We start from the raw sequence: 26,147 nt of genomic DNA, 5'->3' as shown, positions 1-26,147 counted from the left end.
TACTAAGCATAAAGGGAATCTCCCACTAAAATCTAATTATTTCCTGGAAATATAAATCCCCTGAATTGTCTTCTTGGGAAGTCTTTTAATATCCTAGTTAGAAATTGTTGAGTTATTTTAGTCTGCTATACGAATTATTAACAGACTCTGGGTGACAAGCATTAATGGCAACCATAACTGTAAAAGTTAACCAGCTTTCCCCAAACTTTAAATGGCGTATGAGCCTGCACTGTTGTGTATTGTAGCTTATTTCAGTACTGCCGCTTCATATGCCATTCCAAGCAGTGAAAAGCTGAATGCCAAAGTTTGTGGCAGGGATAGAATGACAATTTAATATTAGGGTAGCGCTCATGGGCAGATGGGGCCAACATGTAAAGTGAAGAAAGGTCATTTATCATTCTTCTTCTTTGGAAATTGTGTTTTAAAGTAATTTATTTTTGCTTTGGTGTTGTTTATGTGCAACATATTTATTATAATATCGCACGTGCATTGATAAATTTGGAAATAATTATAATAATAAGAACAAAAATAATGATACAAATAATAATAATAATAGTAATGTAGTTGGGTTCCCACCCATCAATTTTTATTTTCTATTTGATACCTATAATGTTTCTTTAACGTATGATCTCTTTTAATTATTAGTATTATTTTTTTTAATCTGCATCAAATACTATTTGTCCTTTGCATTTTTTTTGCGGGGGGGGGGGGGGGGGGGGGTGTTATGATGTTAGTGACAGCATTGAATGTAAAAAAAACATTTGGGAGTAGTAATTGGAATCAATTGTTTACAATATCGTAACAAGCTAGCAAAAGCCTCAAAAGGCTGAAATAACATTTCTCTCCATTTCTTTTGGAATTCCTCCGACATGTCATCAGAGGGAACAGGAAGATGTGGAGTACAGTGAGGATGTGGAGCTGTCTGAAAGGCAGTTGTGGGGAATCAGGCAAGGTGAGTAGGGTTTCTTCTTTCTGTTTAAAGGGTTACTCTGCCCCTAGACATCTAATCCCCTATCTAAAGGATAGGGGATAAGATGTCTGATCGCGAGGGTCCCACCGTTGGGTGCTTAGAATGCTGGGTGCGGGTGGCGGGATAATGACATTACTGTCATGCCCCTCGTGGCACATGTCCTGCCCCCTCCCTTAGACTTGCATTGATGGGGTGTGGTGTGACATCACGAAGGGCATGGCCGTGATATCACAATTCCTGCCGCCCACTTCATGCGTTCGGAACAAAATGTTCTGAACGCTGGGGCAGAGAGTACCCCTTTAAAGCCTCCCAAATTCACAGAAAAACATTTTCTACCACCTGCAATGCCCCTTTACGGTGTGTTCACAAAGGTAGGTATACAGTGAGTTTCCTGCTGCGGGTTTGAGCTGCGGTGAGCTTTCCGCGGCAGACTTTCTTCAGCAAAATTTCTGTAGGGAAAAACTCGTAGCAGACCCCATTAAAGTCAATGTAATCTGCTGCAGAAATACTGCCATGGCTAAAACCGTGGCTGGACAGCATAAAAATACAAAACAAAATTATGACAAATTTGCAATCTATAATGACTTATTACGATGACAAGTAGTATATGTCTATAGCTCAGAACAGTGACCTGGGCACTATAGCAGTATTTACTGTGATCTGCAAAATGATGATAATTACAGACACAATATTCTGCACAGTCTGATCCAGCTTAAAAACAATCACAGATCCATTTTTTAATGGGCACTTGCAAAACGTGTCCTATTTTTAGAGATGCTTTACAGGCTGTCCAGGAATTTTTAGACAGTTGACAATCCTTCCCCTATCCAAGGCCACAATCAGCAGCAGTTAAGCTTAGCTGGCAATGTGTTACACTGAGCTGCCGAAGCCTTGATTTATGTGTAATGGACTTATTTCTTTCTTTATGGTTTTGCCACATCATTATGAATGTCAGACAAAGTTCCATTGCTAGACCCAATTGGTATCTGTGGTACAAGATAAAGGTGTCATCTGCTTATAAGAGCTGATCTGACAGATGGATGGAAACATATTCCATGTATGGCTGCATTCATTACCGTATTTTTCGCCGTATAAGACGCACTTTTTGTTCCCCAAAACTGGGGGGGAAAAGTTGGTGCGTCTTATACGGCGAATACACACCTATCGCCGTGGTCCCTTCGGCCAACAACGTCCAGGACCCGCAGCTAATACAGGGCATCACCGATTGTGGTGAGGCCCTGTATTAACCCTTCAGACGTGGCGATCAAAGCTGACCGCCGCGTCTGAAGCGAAAGTCGGGCTGTTCGGGACCGCTGCGGTGAAATCGCGGCTTCCCAAACAGCTTACAGGACACCGGGAGGGACCTTACCTGCCTCCTCGGTGTCTGCTCCGTGTCGGGATCCCCTGCATTGCCCGCGCTCTCCTTCGACGTCATCACGTCGTCGCGCACGCCGTCCCGTCATCCAATAGGAGCGACGTGATGACGGAGAGCGTGGATCCCGGGGAAGAAGACGTCCGGAGCGTCGGGGACACCCCGGGGACGCGGCGACAGCGATGGAGCGACATCCAGGGCAGCGGTGACTGGTCCGGAGCGGCGGGGACACTTGAGTACTACCTACTATCCAGTGGTCTTCAACCTGCGGACCTCCAGATGTTGCAAAACTACAACTCCCAGCATGCCCGGACAGCCAACGGCTGGATAGGGGATAAGATGTGTAAGCACCGGAGTACCCCTTTAAAGGGAATCTGTCATCACTTTCAGGCTGCCTGAACCATGAGTCATAGAGGTGGTCAATGGTGTTTTTTTTCCTGCCATATCAGCCTTGACTGATAGATCTCTCTCTTCTTGGCCATTGGAAGAATTCTATCAAGGCCAGTGGGCAGACAGAAGTCACCCTGGACCAACCTAATGTTTTGTAGTTCAGGCAGCATGGAATTGATTACAAGTTCCCCAGGTTCTCTTTAAGAATTGCAATTTCTCATGAAACCAGTTCAACACAATATAACAACATGCTATGAGAACACCCAGAAGCCTTCATCTACACACCAATTGCTGACTGTCTACATGGAACTGCCAATATGATATCATGGTCTACTCCCAATCATATCATTATACATTTGGAATCTGCAGCTTCCATTATTTTTATGATTTTCCAGAAATATGAAAAAGTTTCCACATTACACCTCTTGAAATTGTAAGCAAACAGGCAACCTTTTTTTTTTTTTTTACCAAACCGTCACGAACATATAAAATAAGAATAGGATCAAAACAGACCATTGTGGTGACCGCTCAGATAGGTTGAAATCTTGGTGGATAAGTTGAGGCCTACGCTGAGAAGTGGCAGATGAGGTTCCACATAGATAAATGTAAGGTAATGCACATGGGTAGGATTGGGATTATGTATTAAATGGAAAAACACTGGGGACGACTGACGTGGAAAGGGAGTTTTAACTGTAACAACCAGTGTCAGGCAGCTGCTGCGAGGGCAAATAAAATCATGGGGTGCATCAAAAAAGGTGCATAGATGGCAATACAAGATAATCAGTCTGCCACTGTACAAATCACTAGTCAGACCACACATAGAATACTGTGTACAGTACTGGGCACCAGTGTACAATAAAGATATAGTGGAGCTGGAGAGGGTTCAAAGACGGGCAAGCAGAGTAATACGGGGAATGGGAGGACTACGGTACCCAGAAAGATTATCAGAATTGGGGTTATTTAGTTTAGAAAAAAGAAGGCTTAGGGGAGACCTAATAATAATGTACAAAGGTCTCTCCCATGATCTATTAAGAGTATATTCACACGCTTCGGAATTCTGCAAGCTGATTTTACGCAAGAAGATTTGTTGCAGACGCACTGAAGTCAATAGGTAGCAACATAATCTGTTTGCGGAATTCCACATTGGATAATCTGCAAGCTGAATTTCTGCCGTGGAAAACACTGCAATGGATTATGTACATGTGAACATAGCCGTATACAAATGACTATTTCTATAACAAAGAGACATCATCTACGCCTTGAGGAAAAAGTTTTTCACCACCACTGAAAGTAATCCTTTACTGTAAGAGCAGTGAGACTATAAAAAAAGACTAAAAAAAGGATCTGCCAGAGGAGACGGTCATGGTAAACTGACTAAAAGAGTTCAAAAGGGGCCTGGATGCAATCCTGGAAAGTAAAAATATGACTTGTTATAGCCACTAGCTTCTGGACAAATCCAAGTATTGATTCCAATTGCCAGATTTGAAGTCAGGTAGGAATTCTACTCCCTAAAATGAGGAAAATTCTCTGGTTGAGGAAAAGTTTAAGGTATCAAAATTAACATTATGATTGAATGTGAGATGAACTTGGTAAACTTGGTCATTATCAAAAGATTCCTCCACATACACATAACAGATTTCAAAAATTGATCAATAGAGAATCTTTTTGATTTTTACACTTAACACACTTTTTCCACGTGGTCTTAATGAAACCATTGAAAATGCAAGATAGCATCTGGCGGTTTCTGATGTTACTCCTAAATTGCTTGATTCTATTTCATTATTTTATACTTTTTTATTATTTATTTTATTATTGATTTATATATTTGTTTGTCCTTTTATTATCTTTTTATATGTGTATTGGTTAGTCTCTTGATTTTTTGATATATTGAATGTAAACTTTTTTTATGATTGTATGTATGAGCATGTATATTTATGTCTGTTATACTTTTTGTCCATCTAAGGGTTAAGTGACCCTGTATAAATACCATGTACCTTGCTTGTTCCCAATATGCCTGATGAAGTGGTTCTCCTCGAAACGCGTTGCATTGTGGGTAATAAACCATTTTTCTCTACACGAGATGCATACGCCTTGCTTGATCCTGTGGTTTCCTTGGAGGTCTTTGTGTGTAATACCCACCCTGACTGTATCTGTTACTTAGAATAGTTAAGAATGGTAATAGTTGCTTACAAACATTCTTTAAAGGAGTACTCCAGTAGAAGACAATTTTTTTTAAATCCACTGGTGCCAGAAAGTTAAACAGATATGTAAATGACTCCTATTTAAAAATATTTTCAGTACTTATCAGCTGTTGTATAATACAGAGGAAGTTGTTTTCTTTTTGAATTTCTTCTCTGTCTGACCACAGTGCTCTCTGCTGACACCTCTGTCCATGTCAGGAACTGTCCAGAGAGAGAGGTTTGCTATGAGGATTTGCTCCTACTCTGGACAGTTCCTGACATGGACAGAGGTGTCAGCAGAGAGCACTGTGGTCAGACAGAAAACAACTACTTAGTGTAGTAAACAACAGCTGATAAGTACTGGAAGAATTAAGATTTTTAAATTGAAGTAATTTACAAATCTGTTTAACTTTCTGGCACCAGTTGATTAAAAAAATAAAATAAAATAAAATGTTTTCCAACGGAGTACCCCTTTAAAGTTCAATAACAGAATTCTCTGTATCTGCAGCCTTCGCTCAGGACAGCTCTTATATATGGATTTTTACAACTAATATTGCATTCAGTGGGAACTTTCCACTTCTTTAGATTAAATAAAAAGAAATTGGATGTGCTCTATATCTCTTTACTCCACTGGACCACCAGTAATACTGATAACTGCTGTATAAGGAATAATGGGTGATAATTCCCTGACTGCCCTAAGAACATCAGGGATAAAAACGTAACCATAACTTTATACCTTTTCAAATTTTACCAGGATAGAAAAGGGATCCTGTCACATTGAATAGGCAGCTCAATCTGCAGGCATCCTGATATAGAGCTGGGCTATGTAGTCATGTGGGCAGTCCTAATCAGTGATTGACAGCTCCCTATATGCACACTTACACAAAGGACCAGGGCTCAGGTCCTGCAGGAACGCATGGAAACTGAGTTCCTGCACTTTTTTCACAGCAGGAACACCATTCCCATTACCAGGAGTCCTACAGGACCAGCCCTTGGATGAGTTCCTTCCCTTTTTTTTTCCAGGACTTGACCCCTGCAGAGTACTGTCAATTACTGAACAGGACCTCCCTCGTGACTTATTAGTCTAGAACAGTGGTATCAAACCATGGCCCTCCAGATGTTGCAAAACTTCAACTCCCAGCATGCCCGGACAGCCAACGGCTGTCCGTGCATGCTGGGAGTCGAAGTTTTGAAACATCTGGAGGGCCACAGTTTAAGACCAAGGGCCAGCTCTGCCTTTAGGCAAAATAGGCAGCCGCATTGAGCGCCCTCTTGATTGTCGCAAGAAAGTTAGACAACCAGCATCTGAACCACTTGCTCAGCCAGCAGCATGAGGAGAAAGTTTGTTACAGTGTGTCACCCCAGTAGTAAGCTAATTACATTAACCCCTTAAGGACCACAGGGTTTTCTGTTTTTGCACTTTCGTTTTTTTCCTCCTCACCTTTTAAAAATCCTAACCCTTTCAATTTTGCACCTAAAAATCCATATGATGGCTTATTTTTTGCGCCACCAATTCTACTTTGCAGTGACATCAGTCATTTTACCCAAAAATCTATGGCGAAATGGAAAAAGAAAATAATTGTGCGACGAAATTGAAGAAAAACACCATTTTGTAACTTTTGGGGGCTTCCGTTTCTACGCAGTACATTTTCCGGTAAAAATGACACCTTATCTTTATTCTGTAGGTCCATACAATTCAAATGATACCCTACTTATATCGGTTTGATTTTGTCGTACTTCTGTAAAAAATCATAACTACATGCAGAAAAATGTATATGTGTTACGCAGCATCCTCTCATTCGCAGCGCCCCGGTCAGACCTGCTGACCGGGTGTGCTGCAATATCACTCCCAGCCGGGATGCGATTCGCGACGCGGGAGGCGCCCGCTCGCGATGCGCGTCCCGGCTCCCGTACCTGACCCGTTCCCCGTCTGTCTTGTCCCGGCGCGAGCGGCCCCGCTCCTTAGGGCGCGCGCGCGCCGGGTCTCTGCAATTTAAAGGGCCACTGCGCCACTGATTGGCACAGCAGGCCTAATCAGTGTTATCACCTGTGCACTCCTTACTTATACCTCACTTCCCCTGCACTCCCTTGCCGGATCTTGTTGCCCTTGTGCCAGTGAAAGCGTTCCTTGTGTGTTCCTAGCCTGTGTTCCAGACCTCCTGCCGTTGCCCCTGACTACTATCCTTGCTGCCTGCCCTGACCTTCTGCTACGTCCGACCTTGCTCTTGTCTACTCCCTTGTATCGCACCTATCTTCAGCAGTCAGAGAGGTTGAGCCGTTGCTGGTGGATACGACCTGGTTGCTACCGCCGCTGCAAGACCATCCCGCTTTGCGGCGGGCTCTGGTGAATACCAGTAGCAACTTAGAACCGGTCCACCAACACGGTCCACGTCAATCCCTCTCTGGCACAGAGGATCCACCTCCAGCCAGCCGAATCGTGACAATATGTTTAAAATTGTCATTTTCGGACCCCTATAACTTTTTTATTTTTCCGCATATGGGGCGGTATTGGGGCTCATTTTTTGCGCCGTGATCTGAAGTTTTTATCAGTACCATTTTTGGATTGATCGGACTTTTACATCACTTTTTATTCATTTTTTATGATATAAAAAGCGACCAAAAATACGTTATCTTGGAATTTGGAATTTTTTGGCGCGTACGCCATTGATCGTCTGGTTTAATTAATGATATATTTTTATAGTTCTGACATTTACGCACGTGGTGATACCACATATGTTTATATTTATTTTTATTTACATGGTGGGTTTTTTTATGGGAAAAGGGGGGTGATTTGAACTTTTATTAAGGAAAGGGTTAAATCACATTTATTAACTTTTTTTTTACACTTTTTTTTTGCAGTGTTATAGCTCCCATAGGGACCTATAACACTGCACACACTGATTGCCAGCACTGTTCACTGCAAAGCCATAGCTTTGCAATGGTCAGCGTTATCGGCGGTCGATTGCTCAAGCCTGAATCTCAGGCTTGGAGCAATCAATCGCCGAGGGGACATGACGGAGGCAGGTAAGAGGACCTCCGCTCGTGTCCAAGCCTATCGGGACACCGCATTTTCACTGCGATAGTCCCGATCAGCCCTGCTGAGCATCCGGGCAGCTTTCACTTTCGTTTTAGACGCGGCGTTCAACTTTGAACGCCGCGTCTAAAGGGTTTATAGCACGCGGCAGCGATCGCACTGTTAGCCCTGGGTCCCGGCATCAGATACATGCCGGGACCGACCTGATATGTGACCCCGCGTTATATCGTGGGAGCCGGCCAAGGACGTAAATATACGTCATTGGTCGTTAAGGGGTCAAGGAGGGGGCTTGTTACAGTGTGTCACCCCAGTAGTAAGGTGGGGCGTGTCAAAGGCCGTGCCAATGGGCGGAGTCAATGGGGCAGAAAAAATAGCTTTTGCATAGGGTGGTGCAAAATCCTTGCACCAGTCCTGTTGAGAGTACTGGTCTAGAAAGAGTAGAACTTTTCCTACAAACTATATATCAATCTGCTCTGTTCCTCCTACTGTAGAACATAACGCATGCAAGACTGGAATGCATTTTCACTGTGACTGGCTACCTTTACGTGAAACATGTAGCATTGTACATTGTATTGCCATCTACACAAAATAGTTCTAGAGCAACTCAACATATACAGTAATCTAAATAATATCTATATATTCAAAAAGTTAAATCTAGAGCCCCACAACATGTAAAGAAGAGACTTGGCATCAGCTGTCAGCCCCCCTTGGCGTTGCATTTATCCTATAGGTAAGTGTACGTACCGCTAGATATGTAAATATGGCTATAGAAAGCTTACGCAAAAGTTTAAGATATTTTAAGCACGTGACATTTTCTTTTTAGTTGTTTAAAAAAAAAGAGTTTCAAGTTACCTGACAACACAGTGAAGACAGCAGAAAACGCATTTAACTTCAGACCATCCACAACGTTATTTGACTGAAAGAATTCTAGGCACATGAGGCTGAATCCAACGACTAACAGTAAAATGAACAGCACTTCAGACACCACGGACAGCCAAAGTACACCTGAAACACAGAACAGCAACAAAGAGGGTGAGGAAATGAACTTCACATTTTGAGAAAGTGGTTAAAAAATGTATACTTTGTATGTGGTCTTCAGTGCAATACTGTTGCATATATAACAAGTTAAAGGGGTACTCCGGTGGAAAACTTTTTTTTTTTTCTTTTTATCAACTGGTGCCAAAAAGTTAAACAGATTTGTAAATTACTTCTATTAAAAAATCTTAATCCTTCCAGTACTTATTAGCTGCTGAATACTACAGAGGAAATTCTTTTCTTTTTGGAACACAGAGCTCTCTGCTGACATCTCTGTCCATTTTAAGAACTGTCCAGAATAGCTGCTCTGGACAGTTCCTAAAATGGACAGAGATGTCAGCAGAGAGCACTGTGTTCCAAAAAGAAAATAATTTCCTCTGTAGTATTCAGCAGCTAATATGTACTGGAAGGGTTAAGATTTTTTTTTTTTTATAGAAGTAATTTACAAATCTGTTTAACTTTTTGGCACCAGTTGATTGAAAAACGTTTTTTTCCTCCTCCCCTTCAAAAAATCATAACTCTTTTTATATTTTCATCCACAGACTAGTATGAGGGTTTGTTTTTTGCGCGACCAGTTGTCCGTTGTAATGCCATCACTCACTTTACCATAAAATGTATGGCGCAACAAAAAAATACTATTTGTGTGGGGAAATTAAAAAGAAAACCGCAATTCTGCAAATTTTGGAAGGTTTTGTTTTCATGCCGTACAATTTATGGTAAAAATGACGTGTTCTTTATTCTCTGGGTCAATACGATTAAAATGATATCCATGATAGCATATTTTTCTATTACTGTTGCGCTTAAAAAAAAATCGCTAACTTTTTAACCAAATTAGTACGTTTAAAATCCCCCTATTTTGAAGACCTATAACTTTTTCATTTTTCCGTATAAGCGGTGGTATGAGGGCTCATTTTTTGCGCCGTGATCTGTACTTTTTATTAATACCATATTTGCTTATACAAAACTTTTATTAAATTTTTTATACATTTTTTTTTTGGAATAAAATGTTATAAAAAAGCTGCTATTTTGGACTTTTTGTTACGTTCACACCGTTCACCGTATGGGATCATTCACATTTTATTTTAATAGTTTGTTTATTTACCCACGCGGCGATACCAAATATGTATATAAAATAATTTTTTTACACTTTTTGGGGGTAAAATAGGGAAAATGGGACAATTTACTTTTTATTGGGGGAGGGGGTTTTTCACATTTTTTTACTTTATTTTTTTACTTTTTTTACTTTTATTTTTACACTCTTATAGTCCCCATAGGGGACTATTTATAGCAACCATTCGATTGCTAATGCTGTTCAGTGCTATGTATGGGACACAGCACTGATCAGCATTATCGGTCATCTTCTGCTCTGGTCTGCGGGAAGGCAGATCAGAGCAGAAGACTCCCGGAAGACAGCGGAGGCAGGTGAGGGAACCTCCGTCTGCCGTGCAGGATTTTCGGATCGCCACGGCAGCGCTGCGGGCGATCCGATCATCCTGTTAAGTGACCGCGATGCTGCAGATGCCGTGATCTGTACTGATCACGGCATCTGAGGGGTTAATGGCGGACATCCGCGGGATCACGGTTGTCCGCCATTACCGGCGGGTCCCTGGCTGCGATCCACAGCCGGGACCTGCCGCGCATGATGCCGGCATCGCTCCGATGCCCGGGGTTTTGCTCAGGACGTAAATGTACGTCCTGGTGCGTTAAGTACCACATCACCAGGACGTACATTTACGTCCTGTGTCGTTAAGGGGTTAACAACAGTATTATAGGCAACAATTTTTTTTAACAGAACTTGAACACATGTTTTTTTAGTATGAATAGGTCCAATAGTCTGCACTGGTTAAAGGGGCACTCCGATGGAAAACTATTTTTTTTTCCATATCAACTGGCTCCAGAAAGTTGAATAGATTTAATAGATAGATTTAACCCCTTAAGGACTCAATGTTTATCCGTTTTTGCACTTTCGTTTTTTCCTCCTTAACTGTAAAAGGTCATAACCCTTTAAATTTTGCACCTAAAAATCCATATTATGGCTTATTTTTTGTGCCACCAATTCTACTTTGTAATTACATCAGTCATTTTACCCAAAAATCTACGGGGAAACAAAAAAAAAAAAATGTTTGTGTGACAAAATTTAAGAAAAAATGCAATTTTGCAACTTTTGGGGGCTTCTGTTTCTACTTGGTACATTTTTCAGTAAAAATGACACTTTTTCTTTATTCAGTAGTTCCATACGATTAAAATGATACCCTACTTATATAGGTTTGATTTAGTCGTACTTCTGGAAAAAATCATAACTACATGCAGGAAAATGTAAACGTTTAAAAATGTCATCTTCTGACACCTATAACTTTTTAATTTTTCCGCATACGGGGATGTATGATGACTAATTTTTTGCGCTGTGATCTGAAGTTTTTATCGGTACCATTTTTGTTTTGATTGGACTTTTTGATCGCTTTTATAAATTTTTTTACAGTATAAAAAGTTACCAAAAATACGCTATTTTAGACTTTTTAATTTTTTTTACGTGTACGGCATTGACTGTGCGGTTTAATTAATTATATATTTTTATAGTTTGGACATTTACGCACGCGGCGATACCACATATGTTTATATTTATTTTTATTTACATAGTTTTTTATTAAATGGGAACAGGAGGGTGATTCAAACTTTTATTAGGGAAAGGGTTAAATAACATTTCGTAGATAGCCAGCACGGCACTACTTCCCCATTTGAGTGTAGAACAAAGATGAAATGGCAGACTTGGACTAGGAATGCTGGAGGTGGTGCCCTGATTGACAATAGTGCATGAAGACGTTTCAAAGAAGCAGGAAAATAATCGGCAACTCACCGCAACCAGCTGAATAAATCTTCTTTTATTTTATACTCACAAATATGTTACATGGGAAGAGGGTAGTAGGGGGACACAGGATGGCGACCAAGCTCCGTTTCGCACGGTGATCGTGCTTCCTCTGGCCGGAGGAAGCACGATCACCGTGCGAAACGGAGCTTGGTCGCCATCCTGTGTCCCCCTACTACCCTCTTCCCATGTAACATATTTGTGAGTATAAAATAAAAGAAGATTTATTCAGCTGGTTGCGGTGAGTTGCCGATTATTTTCCTGCTTCTTTGAAACGTTAAATAACATTTATTAACTTTTTTTTTTTTTTACTTTTTTTTTGCAGTGTTATAGCCCCCATAGAAGAATATAATATGCAGTACATTGATTGCCAGCACTGATAAATGTTATGCCATAGCATTGTATTGATCAGTGTTATCGGCAGTCGATTGCTGAAGCCAGGCTTGGAGCAATCAATCGCCAATCGGACGTGCAGGAGGCAGGTAAGGGACCCTCCTGATACGTCCTAGATGATTAGGACTCCGCAGTTTCACCGTGGTGGTCCCGATCAGCCCGACTAAGCAGCCGGGAATGCAATTTTTTTAATTTTAGATGCTGCAATCAACTTTGCATCTAAAGGGTTAATAACACATGTCACCGCAATCGGTGATGTCCGCTATTAGCCAAGGGTCCTGGCTACCGTTAGCCACTGGGACCGACCCGATATGACGTAGGGTCACCGCGTGACCCTGTGTTATATCGTGGGAGAGGGCACAGGACCTGCAGGCCTTGCGTGGAGTTAAAAAAGGGTCAGTATTTCTGCCTACTACCTCCAAATTTCCTGCTTAGATTCACATTATAATTAGATTCAAGACTTAGATTCACATTATAATATTCTGGCTGCTTGCAGTCACCACCAGAGGCTACTTAGGTACTGCCTCTATTCTTTCACATGAAATTTTAATACAAACAAATGTTCCCTATGGGGACTTAAGCAACACAAATATTATCATTAAATGTAATAGCTATACAGTGACCCCCCGACCTACAATGGCCCCAACATACAATCATTTCAACATACGATGGCCTCTCAGAGGCCATCGCAAGTTGAAGGCAGCATCAACATACGATGCTTTTGTATGTCGGGGCCATCGCATAAATGGCTATCCGGCAGCGCAGACTGCTTCAGCTGCCACCGGATAGCCGTTTACGGTGCCCCGTGTGGTCACTTACCTGTCCTTGGGGCTCCAGAGCGTCCTCTTCACGATCCCCTGCATCGTCTGTGCTCTCCATCGTCGTCATCACATCGCTGCGCACACGTCCCGTCATCCAATAGGAGCGGCGTGCGTAGCGACTTGATGATGGCGACATGAGAGCGAGGATGCCGGGGAAGCAGAGGCCTTGCCAGAGTGTCGGGGACACCCCGGGGACGTGGCAACAGCGATGGAAGGCGACATCCAGGGCAGCGGTGACGAGCGGTGATGGGTCCGGAGCAGCTGGGACACATGAGTATATCCTCCAATACCAGTGGTCTTCAACCTGCGGACCTCCAGATGTTGCAAAACTACAACTCCCAGCATGCCAGGACAGCCGTTGGCTGTCCGGGCATGCTGGGTTTTGTAGTTTTGCAACATCTGGAGGTCCGCAGGTTGTAGACCACTGTCCTATACTTTACATTGCACGGATCCCTCAACATACGATGGTTTCAACAAACGATGGTCCATTTGGAACGGATTACCATCGTATGTTGAGGGACCACTGTATAGGGGAGTATAGGGGAGTTAGAAAAACACAGCTAAGACCAATGTATAGATATATTAGGAAACTCAGAACATGATGTTAAAAAGTGGAAATCAACTTTAAAGGGGTACTCCGGTGGAAAAAAAAAATTCTAATCAACTGGTGCCAGAAAGTTAAACAGATTTGTAAATTACTTGTATTTAAAAATCTTAACTATTCCAGTACTTTTCAGTTGCTGTATACTACCGATTTACTGCAGAGAAATCTGTAAAGTTCTTTCCATTCTGACCAAAGTGCTCTTTGCTGACCCTTCCGTCTGTGTCAGGAACTCTGTCAAGAGCAGGAGAGGTTTTCTATGGGGATTTGCATCTAAGCTGGACAGTTCCTGACATGGACAGAGGTGTCAGTAGAGAGCACTGTTGTCAGACTGGAAAGAATTACACAATTTTTTCTGTAGTATACAGCAGCTGATAAGTATTGGAAGGATTAAGATTTTGAAATTAGAAGCAATTTACTAATCCTTTTAACTTTCTGGCACCAGTTGATTTGAAAACATTTGTTTTCCACTTGTTTTTACCAGAGTTCCCCTTTAAGGCGTTATAGACACTGGCTGCTTCCTACTATGACGAACAGTATATGCCACTGCCATCAGGACCAGGTGGGGTTAGTTGATGACCATAAATGAATGTGTTTGAGTGACGTCCCTCTCTCATTGTTAGAGAATGCATGGCACCGTGGTTGTGCCATGCTGCCAATCTCATAGTGCTCTGCCAAGGCAGCTGCCATTAAGCCTGTGGATTTGAACTAGACCAAACACATAAACCCGCACTTCTGTAAGACATAGTGACCCTAGTCAAACTGCAATACCAGTTTCAAAGCAAGTAAAATGTATTCCTGTAGTCTCTGATCATTTCTTCTTCAATAGCTTATTGGCAAACATCACCATTGAGATCTGTCCATTTTCCTACATAGACGTCTAGGCAGAGAAATGTATGAATTTTTCAGCCCATCTGGGAGCGAAGCGCAACGTCTCCTGCTTCCCCGGCTAATAACTCACAATCGCGGTGGGTCTCAGCTATGAGACCTGGTGCGATCAACACATTCTGACATGTCTGATTACTATGTCAAAATTTGTTTTTATTGAGAATAACGTTGTAACAAGACAGTAAATTGTAACAACTATCTATTCTTCATATGTTTTATATCGAACCATTTTTTTTATGGTTCTATATAAGACCAGTTGTATTCCAAGGACATACTTTAGCTCAATGGGAAATTATTCAAATGTTTTAAAACTGTTTTTGCATTACGCTAGGACTCCAGCACTTGGATGGAATTATTTTATTAATAATATAATTAAAATAAACCCAATAGAAGAGGTTGATATAAATAAAAATGAGAAAAAAAGCAAACCAACACGTTTTAACCAATGATTCTTTATCTAGTCTCTACCCACTATTCTCTACTATAGTGTTTCTCAACCAGGATGCCTCCAGCTGTTGCAGAACTACACCTCCTGGCATGCTGAGAATTGTAGTTTTGCAACAGCTGGAGGCATCCTGGTTGGGAAACGCTGCACTACTATATGGCACCATATAGTACTTGATGGGAAGTGCCCATGTATGAGGGTTCATCAACACTGTCAGCACTGTTAATGGTAAGCATTTCTGTTGTTGTATGATCTGACTGTATAAAACTATATCATTATATCCTATAAAATAATAGGAACGTAAATAACTAACAAAACAGACAATTGTTACTAACTATTCATATATTTTATATAGGACCATTTTTATAATGTAAGAAACTTTTTACACTCTAGACCTAGTTTTATCCCAAGGACATGCGTCTGATCCTTGAGCTCAATGTGAAATTATTTAAATGTTTTCAAACATTTTGCTAGGACTCCAGCACCTGGATAGAGAAATTATATATTTTTTTTATTATTTAAAAAAATAACAGTAGATGTTGATATAAAGAAAACTGAGAAACGCGGCAAGCCAACACGTTTCGAACCAAAGGATCTTTATCTAGCCTTGACCCACTATCCTTTACTATAGTATTTCTCAACCAGGGTGCCTCCAGATGTTGCACAACTAGAACTCCTGGCATGCCCGGATATCCATAGGCTGTCCAGGCATGCAAGGAGTTGTAGTTGTGCAACAGCTGCAGGCACCCTGGTTAGGAAACATTGTTCTACTATATGGCAATTGATGGAAATCCATGTCAGAAACTGTCCAGAGTAGGATAGGTTGTCTATGGGGATTTGCTCCTGCTCTGGACAGTTCCTGACATGGACAGAGGTGTCAGCAGAGAGCACTGTGGTCAGACTGAAAAGAAATTCAGAAAGAAAAGAACTTCCTCTGTAGTGTACAGTATAAGTACTGAAAGGTTAAGATTTTTTAATCGAAGTAATTTACAAATATGTTTAACTTTCTGGCACCAGTTAATAAAAAAATAAAAAATAAAATTCTCCACCAGAATTAACGCACCAGAATTAATGCACCATGACATACATTTACGTCATGAACATGACCGCTCACATCACGCACAGCAGGTCCCGGCTGCTGTCAACAACCAGGGATGTCCGCCATTAACCCCTCAGTTGCCCTGATCAATACAGATTATGGCATCTGCGGCAGTGCGGCACTTAAAATGGATGATCGGATCGTCCACAGCGCTGCCACGGGGTTCCGATCATCCAGCATGGCTGCAGGAGGTCCTCTCACCTGCCTCTGTCCATCTCACGGGGTCTTCTGCTATGGTCTGAGATCGAGCAAACCAGAGAAGAAGATGAACGATAACACTGATCAGTTCTATGCCCTATGCATAGCACTGAACAGTATTAGCAATCAAGTGATTGCTATAAATAGTCCCCTATGGAGACATAAAAAGTGTAAAAAATAATAAAAAAATTTGAAAAATCCCCAATAAAATTGTGATATGTCCCTTTTTCCCATTTTACCCCCAAAAAGGGTAAAAAACTAAAATTAATAAACATATTTGGTATTGCCGCGTGCGTAATTGTCTGAACTATCAAAATATAATGTTAACTATCCTGTATGATGAATGGAGTAAACGGAAAAAAAAGGAATCCAAAATTGCTGCTTTTTTTCACATCATATTCCCAAAAAAATGTATAAAAAATGTATTAAAAGTTTTATAAATGCAAATGTGGTATCAATAAAAAGTAAGATTATGGAGCAATAATTGAGCCCTCATCGCACCGCTTATACGGAAAAATGAAAACGTTATAAGTCGTCAAAATAGAGGGGTTTCAAGCATACTAATTTGATTAAAAAGTTTGAGATTTTTTTTAAGCGCAGCAGTAATAGAAAAGTACGTAATCATGGGTATCATTTTAATCACATTGACCCACAAAATAAAGAAAACATGTCATTTTTAATGTAAATTGTACAGCGTGAAAACGAAACCTTCCAAAATCAGCAAAATTGCAGTTTTCTTTTCAATTTCGCCACACAAATAGTATTTTTTTGGTTGCGCCATAAATTTTATTTTAAAATGAGTGATGTCATTACAAAGGACGCAAACAAAGGACGCAATTGATGACGCAAACAACAAGCCCTCATAATCGTCTGTGGATGAAAATATAAAAGAGTTGAGTTTTTTAGAAGGCAAGGAGGAAAAAACAAAAATGCAAAAATAAAATTGGCTTTGTCAATTTGTTCCAAACGCTGAGCAGCGGAGTACCTCTTTAAGGCCAAAATGGTCTTGGTTCTAAGGGGTTAATAGTAAGCATTGCTGTTGTTGTATGACCTACTATATCATTATATAGCATTATATCCTATATAATAATATGAACATAAATAACTAACTGATAGAAGAGTGAGAAATCTTGGTTGTATATGGATATCTATCTGTTTTCAGAAGAAGCTGAATTTTTTCGTAACACACGAACAGTAAATAATTCTCTAAAATTGTTGGCATTGTCCCTCTTCTGTTTGTTTCAGTAATCTGGGTTCAATGATGGTTTTCAAGGCCTAATGGTAAAAAGTAAATGCTGAACCTACACTATCTATCCCAGCCAAACCACCTGTAATATATACGTATATGGTTTTTATCATCTCAAATTGGCGTTCTATTCCAAGACTTTCATTTTCTGCCTTTTACCATATCAAAGAATCCCCTGAAGATAGAATGCTTCCTGTCACAGAATGCAATGCTGCTTCTGGAATTCCAATGTGGCTGGGTATAAAAGAGAAGGTTTGATGCACAGAACCAGAAAGACAGTTTAATTGCTTGAGAAGAAATACTGAAAAAGAGAAATGCACAAGCTAGTGAAGGATTCCGAGAGCGAGAACACTTCGATGTCTACATTTTGCACCTGTTTTTTTTCTTCTTCTTTGGATTAACCGAAAAGTTAAAAACATTAAAATGTAAAACCCTGCGACACATTATGGATATTGAGACATTAACATTTTTTCGGGTAAATTCTAAAGTCTTCTGTATAAATCCACTGTTTTGGTTTGCAATTTAAAAAACTTTAAATGCTAATTTACGGTCATTTATGGTTATTGCTCCTGTCGCTGCCTTCTGTAAGCTACAGTCTGAAACCAATGAAAGGGATCGCATTTATACATGGGGTTGACATAACTGAGCCCCGAATATGCCTTAATATTGTAATATACATTTCATTAAATTATAGGTCAGTCCCTGGGACGCATGGATGTAGCAGGGTGTATATAGATGTGATACATTTATAGATTTTTTTTGTATACATCATATTATAATGCAATGGCTAGACATTATATGATGGAGGGATTCTAGGTTTGTGTAAATATTTATGATAACATTTCGAATGTTCTTTGTTGTTCCATATTCCCCGCCCACCCCTGTGTTAAACATGCAAATACGTGAGGGTAAATGCATTGGCATATTCATGAGAGGGGCTGGCTGGTCAGGGAATATGGAGGAGGAAGGGGAGCTAGGTGGGCCCAGTAGCACAATAAGAATGAGTAAAAAAAACCTCTGCAAGACGTCTACATTGCATACAGCAGCACAATAGGAATGAATGAATAAACAGCAATGACCTTGCAACTGTCACAATAATGTGTCAAATAGGGCAGGAAGGAGTGAGCCCTAAGCTGACCCTGAACCTCTTTCCCTGCCTACTTGCATAGTCATCCTAAACGGTGGCTCTACAACTGGGCGACAATTCATACACTAACTAATGTGCAGGAGCGAAATGTACAAGATCTGGGAACACAAGTCAGGAAACTAGAATATTCAAAAATGGCAGGAATGCATGAATATGTAGTAAATAGATATCAGTGAAACGGGGGGCAGCAGATATATATTGTACAGACATACAGTCTAAGAACCAACGCAAGATAAATGGCAAGTATGATAATATGAACAAGACAGGATAACTAGGAAATATAATGGCGAGTCAAAACCAGGGATGCAGAGGGGGAACAGGTTAGACTGAAGTCAGACACTATGTAGATGAAGGATATGCAAAAATTGGATAACTGAGACAGATACATAAACACACAAAGACCAACAGGTCTGGACACGGGTCAAGATACTAAACAGATCAGGATTCACTAAAACTAATTCAAACTAGATACAAAAACCAAACTGACTCCTATGTTAGGGAAATAGCAAAGCTCAGGAACGGATCTAACCAATAGGAGGAACCGGATTAACTACAAAACCAAACTCCAAATCATGGAGGGACACAGAATACAAATCTGGTCTGAACTCTAACCAAGATATAGGACAAGACTAAGTATACACACACCAAGTATACACAGAATAACTTAGAAGAGAACAAGCTCAAAACCATACAGGATAGAAAACCATGGCTAACACAAAGTGTGCACAAACACAGACAAAAGGAATACAGAGTAAAACAGCAAGTCAATTAAAATCAGGAGCAAAGCCACAAAGGCTTGAGGCCTAGAAATACAACCCACTAGCTGCTGATTAGTCAAAGACTGTAATTCTTATCTGACCAGAGAACAAAACACACAGACTGGTTAGGTATGCTCATTACAGCAACTACTACACCTATTAATGTGAGTAACCCCTCTTTTTAAAGCTGTTTACCTGCACTATAACCCAATATATTTGGTTAAGTGCGGGTGAACAGTCTGTGAGTTTCTCTTCAATGAATGTAATCAAAGGAGATATTCTCAACACATGTCACATCTACGGGATATGCAGGAGAGAAAATAACTAGAACCCTCTATTTTACATAGTCAAGATGAACTCTTTGTGATACATCTGCCATCACTGGTAACATCTCCTTTTTTTAGTCACTTATCTTATATCACTGTGGATAAACTTTATTATTTGTGATGTTCTAATATACTGTTAATACTGTTATTTTTTTTTGGGGTATGATATGTCCGACCTGACAAAAGGGAATGATTGTTGCTGTATTTCTGGTAGGGATGTCTGTGACCCATGTTGCCAAGTTAATGGGTGTGGTGAGGTCTACTGTTTACTTCATCACATCTCAGTATTAGTGTTGCTTGCGAATATTCGCAATACAAATTTTATTCGTGAATATCGCATATTTGCGAATTCGCGAATATTCGCGAATATAGCACTATCTATTCGTAATTATGAATATTTTTTTTTTTTCAGTACACATCACAGTGATCATCCCTCTCTGCTTCCAGCTTGTATGGTGTAAATAAGGCTCTAATGCTACTGTGTGAGACTGGCGTGCGCATTTTCGTATATGCTAAAATTTGGATATGCATATGCGAAAATAAAACGCGAATATTACGAATATGCGAATTTAGCGAATATATGACGAATATTCGTCAATATATTTGCGAAATATTGCGAATTCGAATATGGCCTATGCCGCTCAACACTACTCAGTATGCAAAGACCAGCAAAACATCTGCAGACAAAAATTGCGGTCAAAAGTCAAAGCTTGACAGAAGATCTTCATCAAAGATGTGAAAAAAAACATAAAACTGCAGCTTTTAAAATTACTTCAGAAATGAATCCAGAATTGGAAGTTTAAGGGCACCAGTATCTGTAAAAGGTCACCAAGGGCATGCTCCTTCAGACATTAGAAAGTGGAAGTATGCTCCTTCAGACATTAAAAAGCCATTCTCACTTACAAGCATATTTTCAGGATTGGTACTAAAGGGGTATTCCCTTTGTCAAAATGGCATTTCCACAGGCTACCTCTCTATTACAGAGGTCGCCAGTGGAAAATGATCTTCTCTCCTATCCAGAGCAAAGGGAATAAGTGTCCCAGTGGTCAGACCACTGCAATCTACAGAACAGGGTCCTTGCTCTCAGAGAGAGTGCATGCTGTAGACAGCACGCGCTTCATTAATTTGTATGGGAGTGCCAGAGGCATAAGATGCCTGAGTTTTTCTGCGCTCTCATAGAAGTCAATGGAGCATACACCGTCTACAGCATGCATTCTCTCTGAGAGCAAGGGCCCAGTTTCAGAAATCGTGGGAGTCCCAGCAGTCAGACCCCCACAATCAGACACTTAACCCCTATCCTGTGGATAGGAGATAAGATCATATTTACCAGTGAAACCCTTTAACCTCTTCAGGACATAGGGCGTATGGATACGCCCTGCATCCCGAGTCCTTAAGGACCGAGGGCGTATCCATACGCCCGTGGGAATTCCGGCCCCCACCGCTACCCGTTGGGGACCGGAGCCGGATGCCTGCTGAAATCGTTCAGCAGGCATCCTAGCATATCGCCCAGGGGGGTCATTATGCCCCCCCATGTCGGCGATCGCCGCAGATCGCTGGACAATTCAGTCCAGCGATCTGCGGCGATTCCGGGTCAATCGGGTCTCCAGTGACCCGATGACCCGGAATTACTGGCTGTTCGGGGCCGTCTCTGACGGCCCCGAACAGCCAGAGCCTGCTGGGGGGAAGGTGGCACTGATGCCACCTCACGATCGCCCTGATTCGTCGGCCGGATTACCGGCCGACCAATCAGGGCGCCTGCTGCGGGTGTCACTCCCGCACCCGCTCCGCCCCTCTTCTGGAGGACGTGAGCGGGTGCGGGACGTGCACCCCGGGTGCTGGGGACCCCGATCCCCGGCGCCCCTGTTGGGATCGGGGCCCCAGGAGCAGCTGCGGCGGCAGGACTGACCTGCAGCGTCTGGATCGTTGGAGGTGAGTGACAGCCTCCTGCTGTTGCTTAGCAACAGCTCCCAGCATGCTAAAAGGGCATGCTGGGAGCTGTAGTTATGCAACAGCAGGAGGCAGACCACCATAACTCCCAGCATTCCCTTATGGGCATGCTGGGACTTATGGTTTTGCAACAGCTGGAGGCACATTCTTTCTATGGAAAAGTGTACCTTCAGCTGTTGTATAACTACAACTCCCAGCTTGCACAAACAGCTAAAGTGCATGCTGGGAGTTGTAGTGGTGCATCTGCTGGTTGCATAACTACAACTCCCAGCATGCCCGTTGGCTGTTGGTGACTGCTGAGAGTTGTAGTTTTGCAACAGCTGAAGGCACACTGGTTGTGAAACTCAGAGTTTTTTTTACCTAACTCAGTGTTTCACAACCGGTGTGCCTCCAGCTGTTGCAAACTACAACTCTCAGCAGTCACCGTACACCATGCACCGTACATGCTGGGAGTTGTAGTTTTGCAACAGCTGGAGGCACACTGGTTGTGAAACACTGAGTTAGGTCACAAACTCCGTGATACATAACCAGTGTGCCTACAGTTGTTGCAAAACTGCAACTCTCAGCAGTCACCGACAGCCAACGGGCATGCTGGGAGTTGTAGTTATGCAACAGCTGGATGTCCCCCCCAATGTGAACGTACAGGGTACACTCACATGGGCGGAGGATTGCAGTAAGTATCTGGCTGCAAGTTTGAGCTGCCGCAAACTTTCTGCTGCAGCTCAAATTGCCAGCGAGAAACTACTGTGAACCCCCCGCCCGTGCGACTGTACCCTAAAAACACTACACTACACTAACACAAAAAATAAAATAAAAAGTAAAAAACACTACATATACACATACCCCTACACAGCCCCCCTCCCCTCCCCAATAAAAATGAAAAACGTCTGGTACGCCACTGTTTCCAGAACAGACCCTCCAGCTGTTGCAAAACAACTCCCAGTATTGTCGGACAGCCGTTGACTGTCCAGGCATGCTGGGAGTTTTGCAACAGCTGGAGGCACCCTGTTTGGGAATCACTGGCGTAGAATACCCCTATGTCCACCCCTATGCAATCCCTAATTTAGGCCTCAAATGCGCATGGCGCTCTCACTTTGGAGCCCTGTCGTATTTCAAGGCAACAGTTTAGGGTCACATATGGGGTATCGCCGTACTCGGGAGAAATTGTGTTACAAATTTTGGGGGGTATTTTCTGCTTTTACCCTTTTTAAAAATGTAAAATTTTTGGGAAAACAAGCATTTCAGGTAAAAAAAAAAATTTTTTTTTACATATGCAAAAGTCGTGAAACACCTGTGCGGTATAAAGGTTCACTTAACCCCTTGTTACGTTCCCCGAGGGGTCTAGTTTCCAAAATAGTATGCCATGTGGTTTTTTTTTTGCTGTCCTGGCACCATAGGGGCTTCCTAAATGCGGCATGCCCCCAGAGAAAAATTTGCGTTCAAAAAGCCAAATGTGACTCCTTCTCTTCCGAGACCTGTAGTGCGCCAGCAGAGCACTTCTCACCCCCATATGGGGTGTTTTCTGAATCGGCAGAAATTGGGCTTCAAATTTTTAGGGGTATTTTCTGCTATTACCCTTTTTAAAAATAAAAATTTTTTGGGAAAACAAGCATTTTAGGTAAATTTTTTTTTTTTTTTTTTACATTTGCAAAAGTCGTGAAACACCTGTGGGGTATTAAGGTTCACTTTATCCCATGTTACATTCCCCGAGGGGTCTAGTTTCCAAAATGGTATGCCATGTGTTTTTTTTTTGCTGTTCTGGCACCATAAGGGCTTCCTAAAGGTAACATGCCCCCCAAAAACCATGTCAGAAAAACGTACTCTCCAAAATCCCCTTGTCGCTCCTTCCCTTCTGAGCCCTCTACTGCGCCCGCCGAACACTTTACATAGACATATGAGGTATGTCCTTACTCGAGAGAAATTGGGCTACAAATACAAGTAAAAATTTTGTCCTTTTACCCCTTGTAAAAATTCAAAAATTGGGTCTACAAGAACATGTGAGTGTAAAAAATGAAGATTGTGAATTTTCTCCTTCACTTTGCTGCTATTCGTGTGAAACACCTAAAGGGTTAAAACGCTGACTGAATGTCATTTTGAATACTTTGGGGGGTGTAGTTTTTATAATGGGGTCATTTATGGGGTATTTCTAATATGAAGACCCTTCAAATCCACTTCAAACCTGAACTGGTCCCTGAAAAATACTGAGTTTGAAAATTTTGTGAAAAATCGGAAAATTGCTGCTGACCGTTGAAGCCCTCTGGTGTCTTCCAAAAGTAAAAACACGTCAGTTTTATGATGCAAACATAAAGTAGACATATTGTATATGTGAACCAAAAAAAATTTATTCGTAATATCCATTTTCCTTACAAGCAGAGAGCTTCAAAGTTAGAAAAATGCAAAATTTTCAAATTTTTCATCAAATTTACGTATTTTTCACCAAGAAAGGATGCAAGTATCGACAAAAATTTACCACTATGTTAAAGTAGAATATGTCACGAAAAAACAATCTCGGAATCAGAATGATAACTAAAAGCATTCCAGAGTTATTAATGTTTAAAGTGACAGTGGTCAGATGTGCAAAAAACGCTCCGGTCCTTAAGGCCAAAATGGGCTCCGTCCTGAAGGGGTTAATGGAGAGGAAGCCTGTAGATATGCCATACATTTTGCATATCTACATACCTACATTAGCCTTTAGAACCAATCCCCAAAAAATGCTCCTAAGTGAGAATGGCTTTTTAACACTGTATCTAAAGGAGCATAACTCCACTTTTCTGGATGGTTTCATATAGAGTCTGAAAGAAGAAGAAGCAAAAAAATAAAAATAAAACATATTTATGCCGATGTAAAAAATTTGAGGCATATGAAAGTTGAGTCCCAATAAAAGTCTATGGGTGCCATATTACGGATTCCTACTACTCGGATAACGTACAGAGCTGTAATATGCACACGGCATGACACCTACTATAAGTAGGAACTATTATTTTGGATTTCTGGCTGCTTAGCTCACACATGATTGCTTATACTGGATATAATTTCAGCAATTTCTTAGCTGTGAGCAGTATGTACAGATTTTTAGCCTGTGGATGAAAATAAGAATATTCCTATTCATGGATAAAAAATAAAAAAAAAGGTATCTTAAAAAAAGGGAAAAGATTTAAACATAAGGTGTAAGAAAGTAACTATTTGTTATAAGCATATTTGTATAAAACAAAAACAAAAATATTAAAGCAAACATGATCCCCTGAGGAATTGAGGTCCTTAGGATCAGCTCTGAGTAACCTAACATTTATTTATTGTATAGTAAAAAGATAGCTTTATCAGTTATAAACATAACAACTATAAAACCCCAAATGAATACATTACAAAATACTTCTATTAGTAAGCAGCAACACTTCAATTACCAACCACTCTTAGTTCTTATGGATCCTATGGCTACCATGTTTTCTGTAGAGATTTGCAAAGATACATATAAGGAAGACTTATGAAGTATAGTAAAAGATCTATCAAAGACCACCTCCTTGACAAGACCAACCCAAGATTCAGACCAGATTTTTTGTGATGGATTTTTATTCTGTATATATTTTCTGTAAGAAGACCAACCCCTGTAAATCAGCACTTTGTAATGCAATTTTGAGTGATCTTCCTAAAGTGGTTTCACTGTAATTGCATCCATATGACTAACATTTGTTACATAATGGCCCTCATTTACTTAGAAAATCGGGTTGTAAGTCTATCTTGCTTTCTTACCCGACTGCTTTTTTCCCCTGGTATTTATTATTATGTTGTATCCCGTTTGTCGCACTGGGTTTTGTTGGTTTTGGTTTCCAACTCCTCTGAGTTGTCGGGAAAAAATTCACAACAATTCAACAAATTCGGGTTATAAATACGTGGTAAAGCTCAGAAATGTCAGGTTACGCCAATTTTTCGGGTTTGGGAGAATCCACATCGGGTCCATCGGGAAAAAATGTCGCATCGTGCCGCAGACTGGGGCACGATGTCTGCGACATGTCGCAGACAAAGATGCGCCAAAAAAAAACGGGTTTAGAATAGTAAATGAGGGCCAATATATTGTGTACAAACATAAACAACATGTAACTCTAATTCGAGTATGAATATTCAGGTGACAAATCCAGAGGGGCGTCCTGATGTACATCCATATAAGATTTTATTATTACTTTTTTCTTTTAATTCCATAGTTATAATGATAGTCTGGATATCATAGTTGAGTGGTAATCAAAATATACAATATATACATTTTTTGCCAGGCAAATTTTCTTCTTTCACAACCCCATCCTAAACAATTAATTTCATCTACCTCTTTGACCTGTATTGTAAAAATTTAATGTTTCATTTTATTTTTAGTATTTCGTTAAAGCGTACCCGTTGTTACGCCGAGTGCTCCGGGTCCCTGCTCCTCCCCGAAGCGCTCGCGGC

At 41.0% G+C, this 26,147-nt stretch overlaps 1 protein-coding gene and 1 long non-coding RNA gene across 6 annotated transcripts in view; one reads left to right on the top strand and one right to left on the bottom strand.

The window, feature by feature from the left end:
• LOC130284422 (uncharacterized) overlaps nucleotides 1-18,060 on the top strand; it is a 31,172-nt gene extending 13,112 nt beyond the window's left edge. Inside the window, exons 2-5 of one of the 2 annotated variants that reach the window (XR_008847022.1) lie at nucleotides 880-952; nucleotides 8,595-8,676; nucleotides 8,786-8,978; nucleotides 17,535-18,060. This is a non-coding gene — a long non-coding RNA (uncharacterized LOC130284422). The remainder of the gene's footprint in view (nucleotides 1-879; nucleotides 953-8,594; nucleotides 8,677-8,785; nucleotides 8,979-17,534) is intronic. The other variant, XR_008847023.1, reaches the window with a different exon arrangement.
• GSG1L (GSG1 like) overlaps nucleotides 1-26,147 on the bottom strand; it is a 138,027-nt gene that overhangs the window by 18,120 nt on the left and 93,760 nt on the right. For 3 of the 4 annotated variants that reach the window (XM_056534760.1, XM_056534759.1, XM_056534758.1), the window contains one exon: nucleotides 8,799-8,951. The exons of the other annotated variant lie outside the window; for it this stretch is intronic. In XM_056534760.1, the coding sequence (XP_056390735.1) occupies nucleotides 8,799-8,951 (153 nt within the window). The remainder of the gene's footprint in view (nucleotides 1-8,798; nucleotides 8,952-26,147) is intronic. 4 annotated transcript variants of the gene reach the window in all.

This window comes from Hyla sarda, chromosome 8 (genome assembly GCF_029499605.1).
Source record: "Hyla sarda isolate aHylSar1 chromosome 8, aHylSar1.hap1, whole genome shotgun sequence".
Lineage (NCBI taxonomy): Eukaryota > Metazoa > Chordata > Amphibia > Anura > Hylidae > Hyla > Hyla sarda.
Note: the sequence above shows the minus strand (reverse complement) of the source record. Positions and strands in the feature narration are given on the sequence as shown.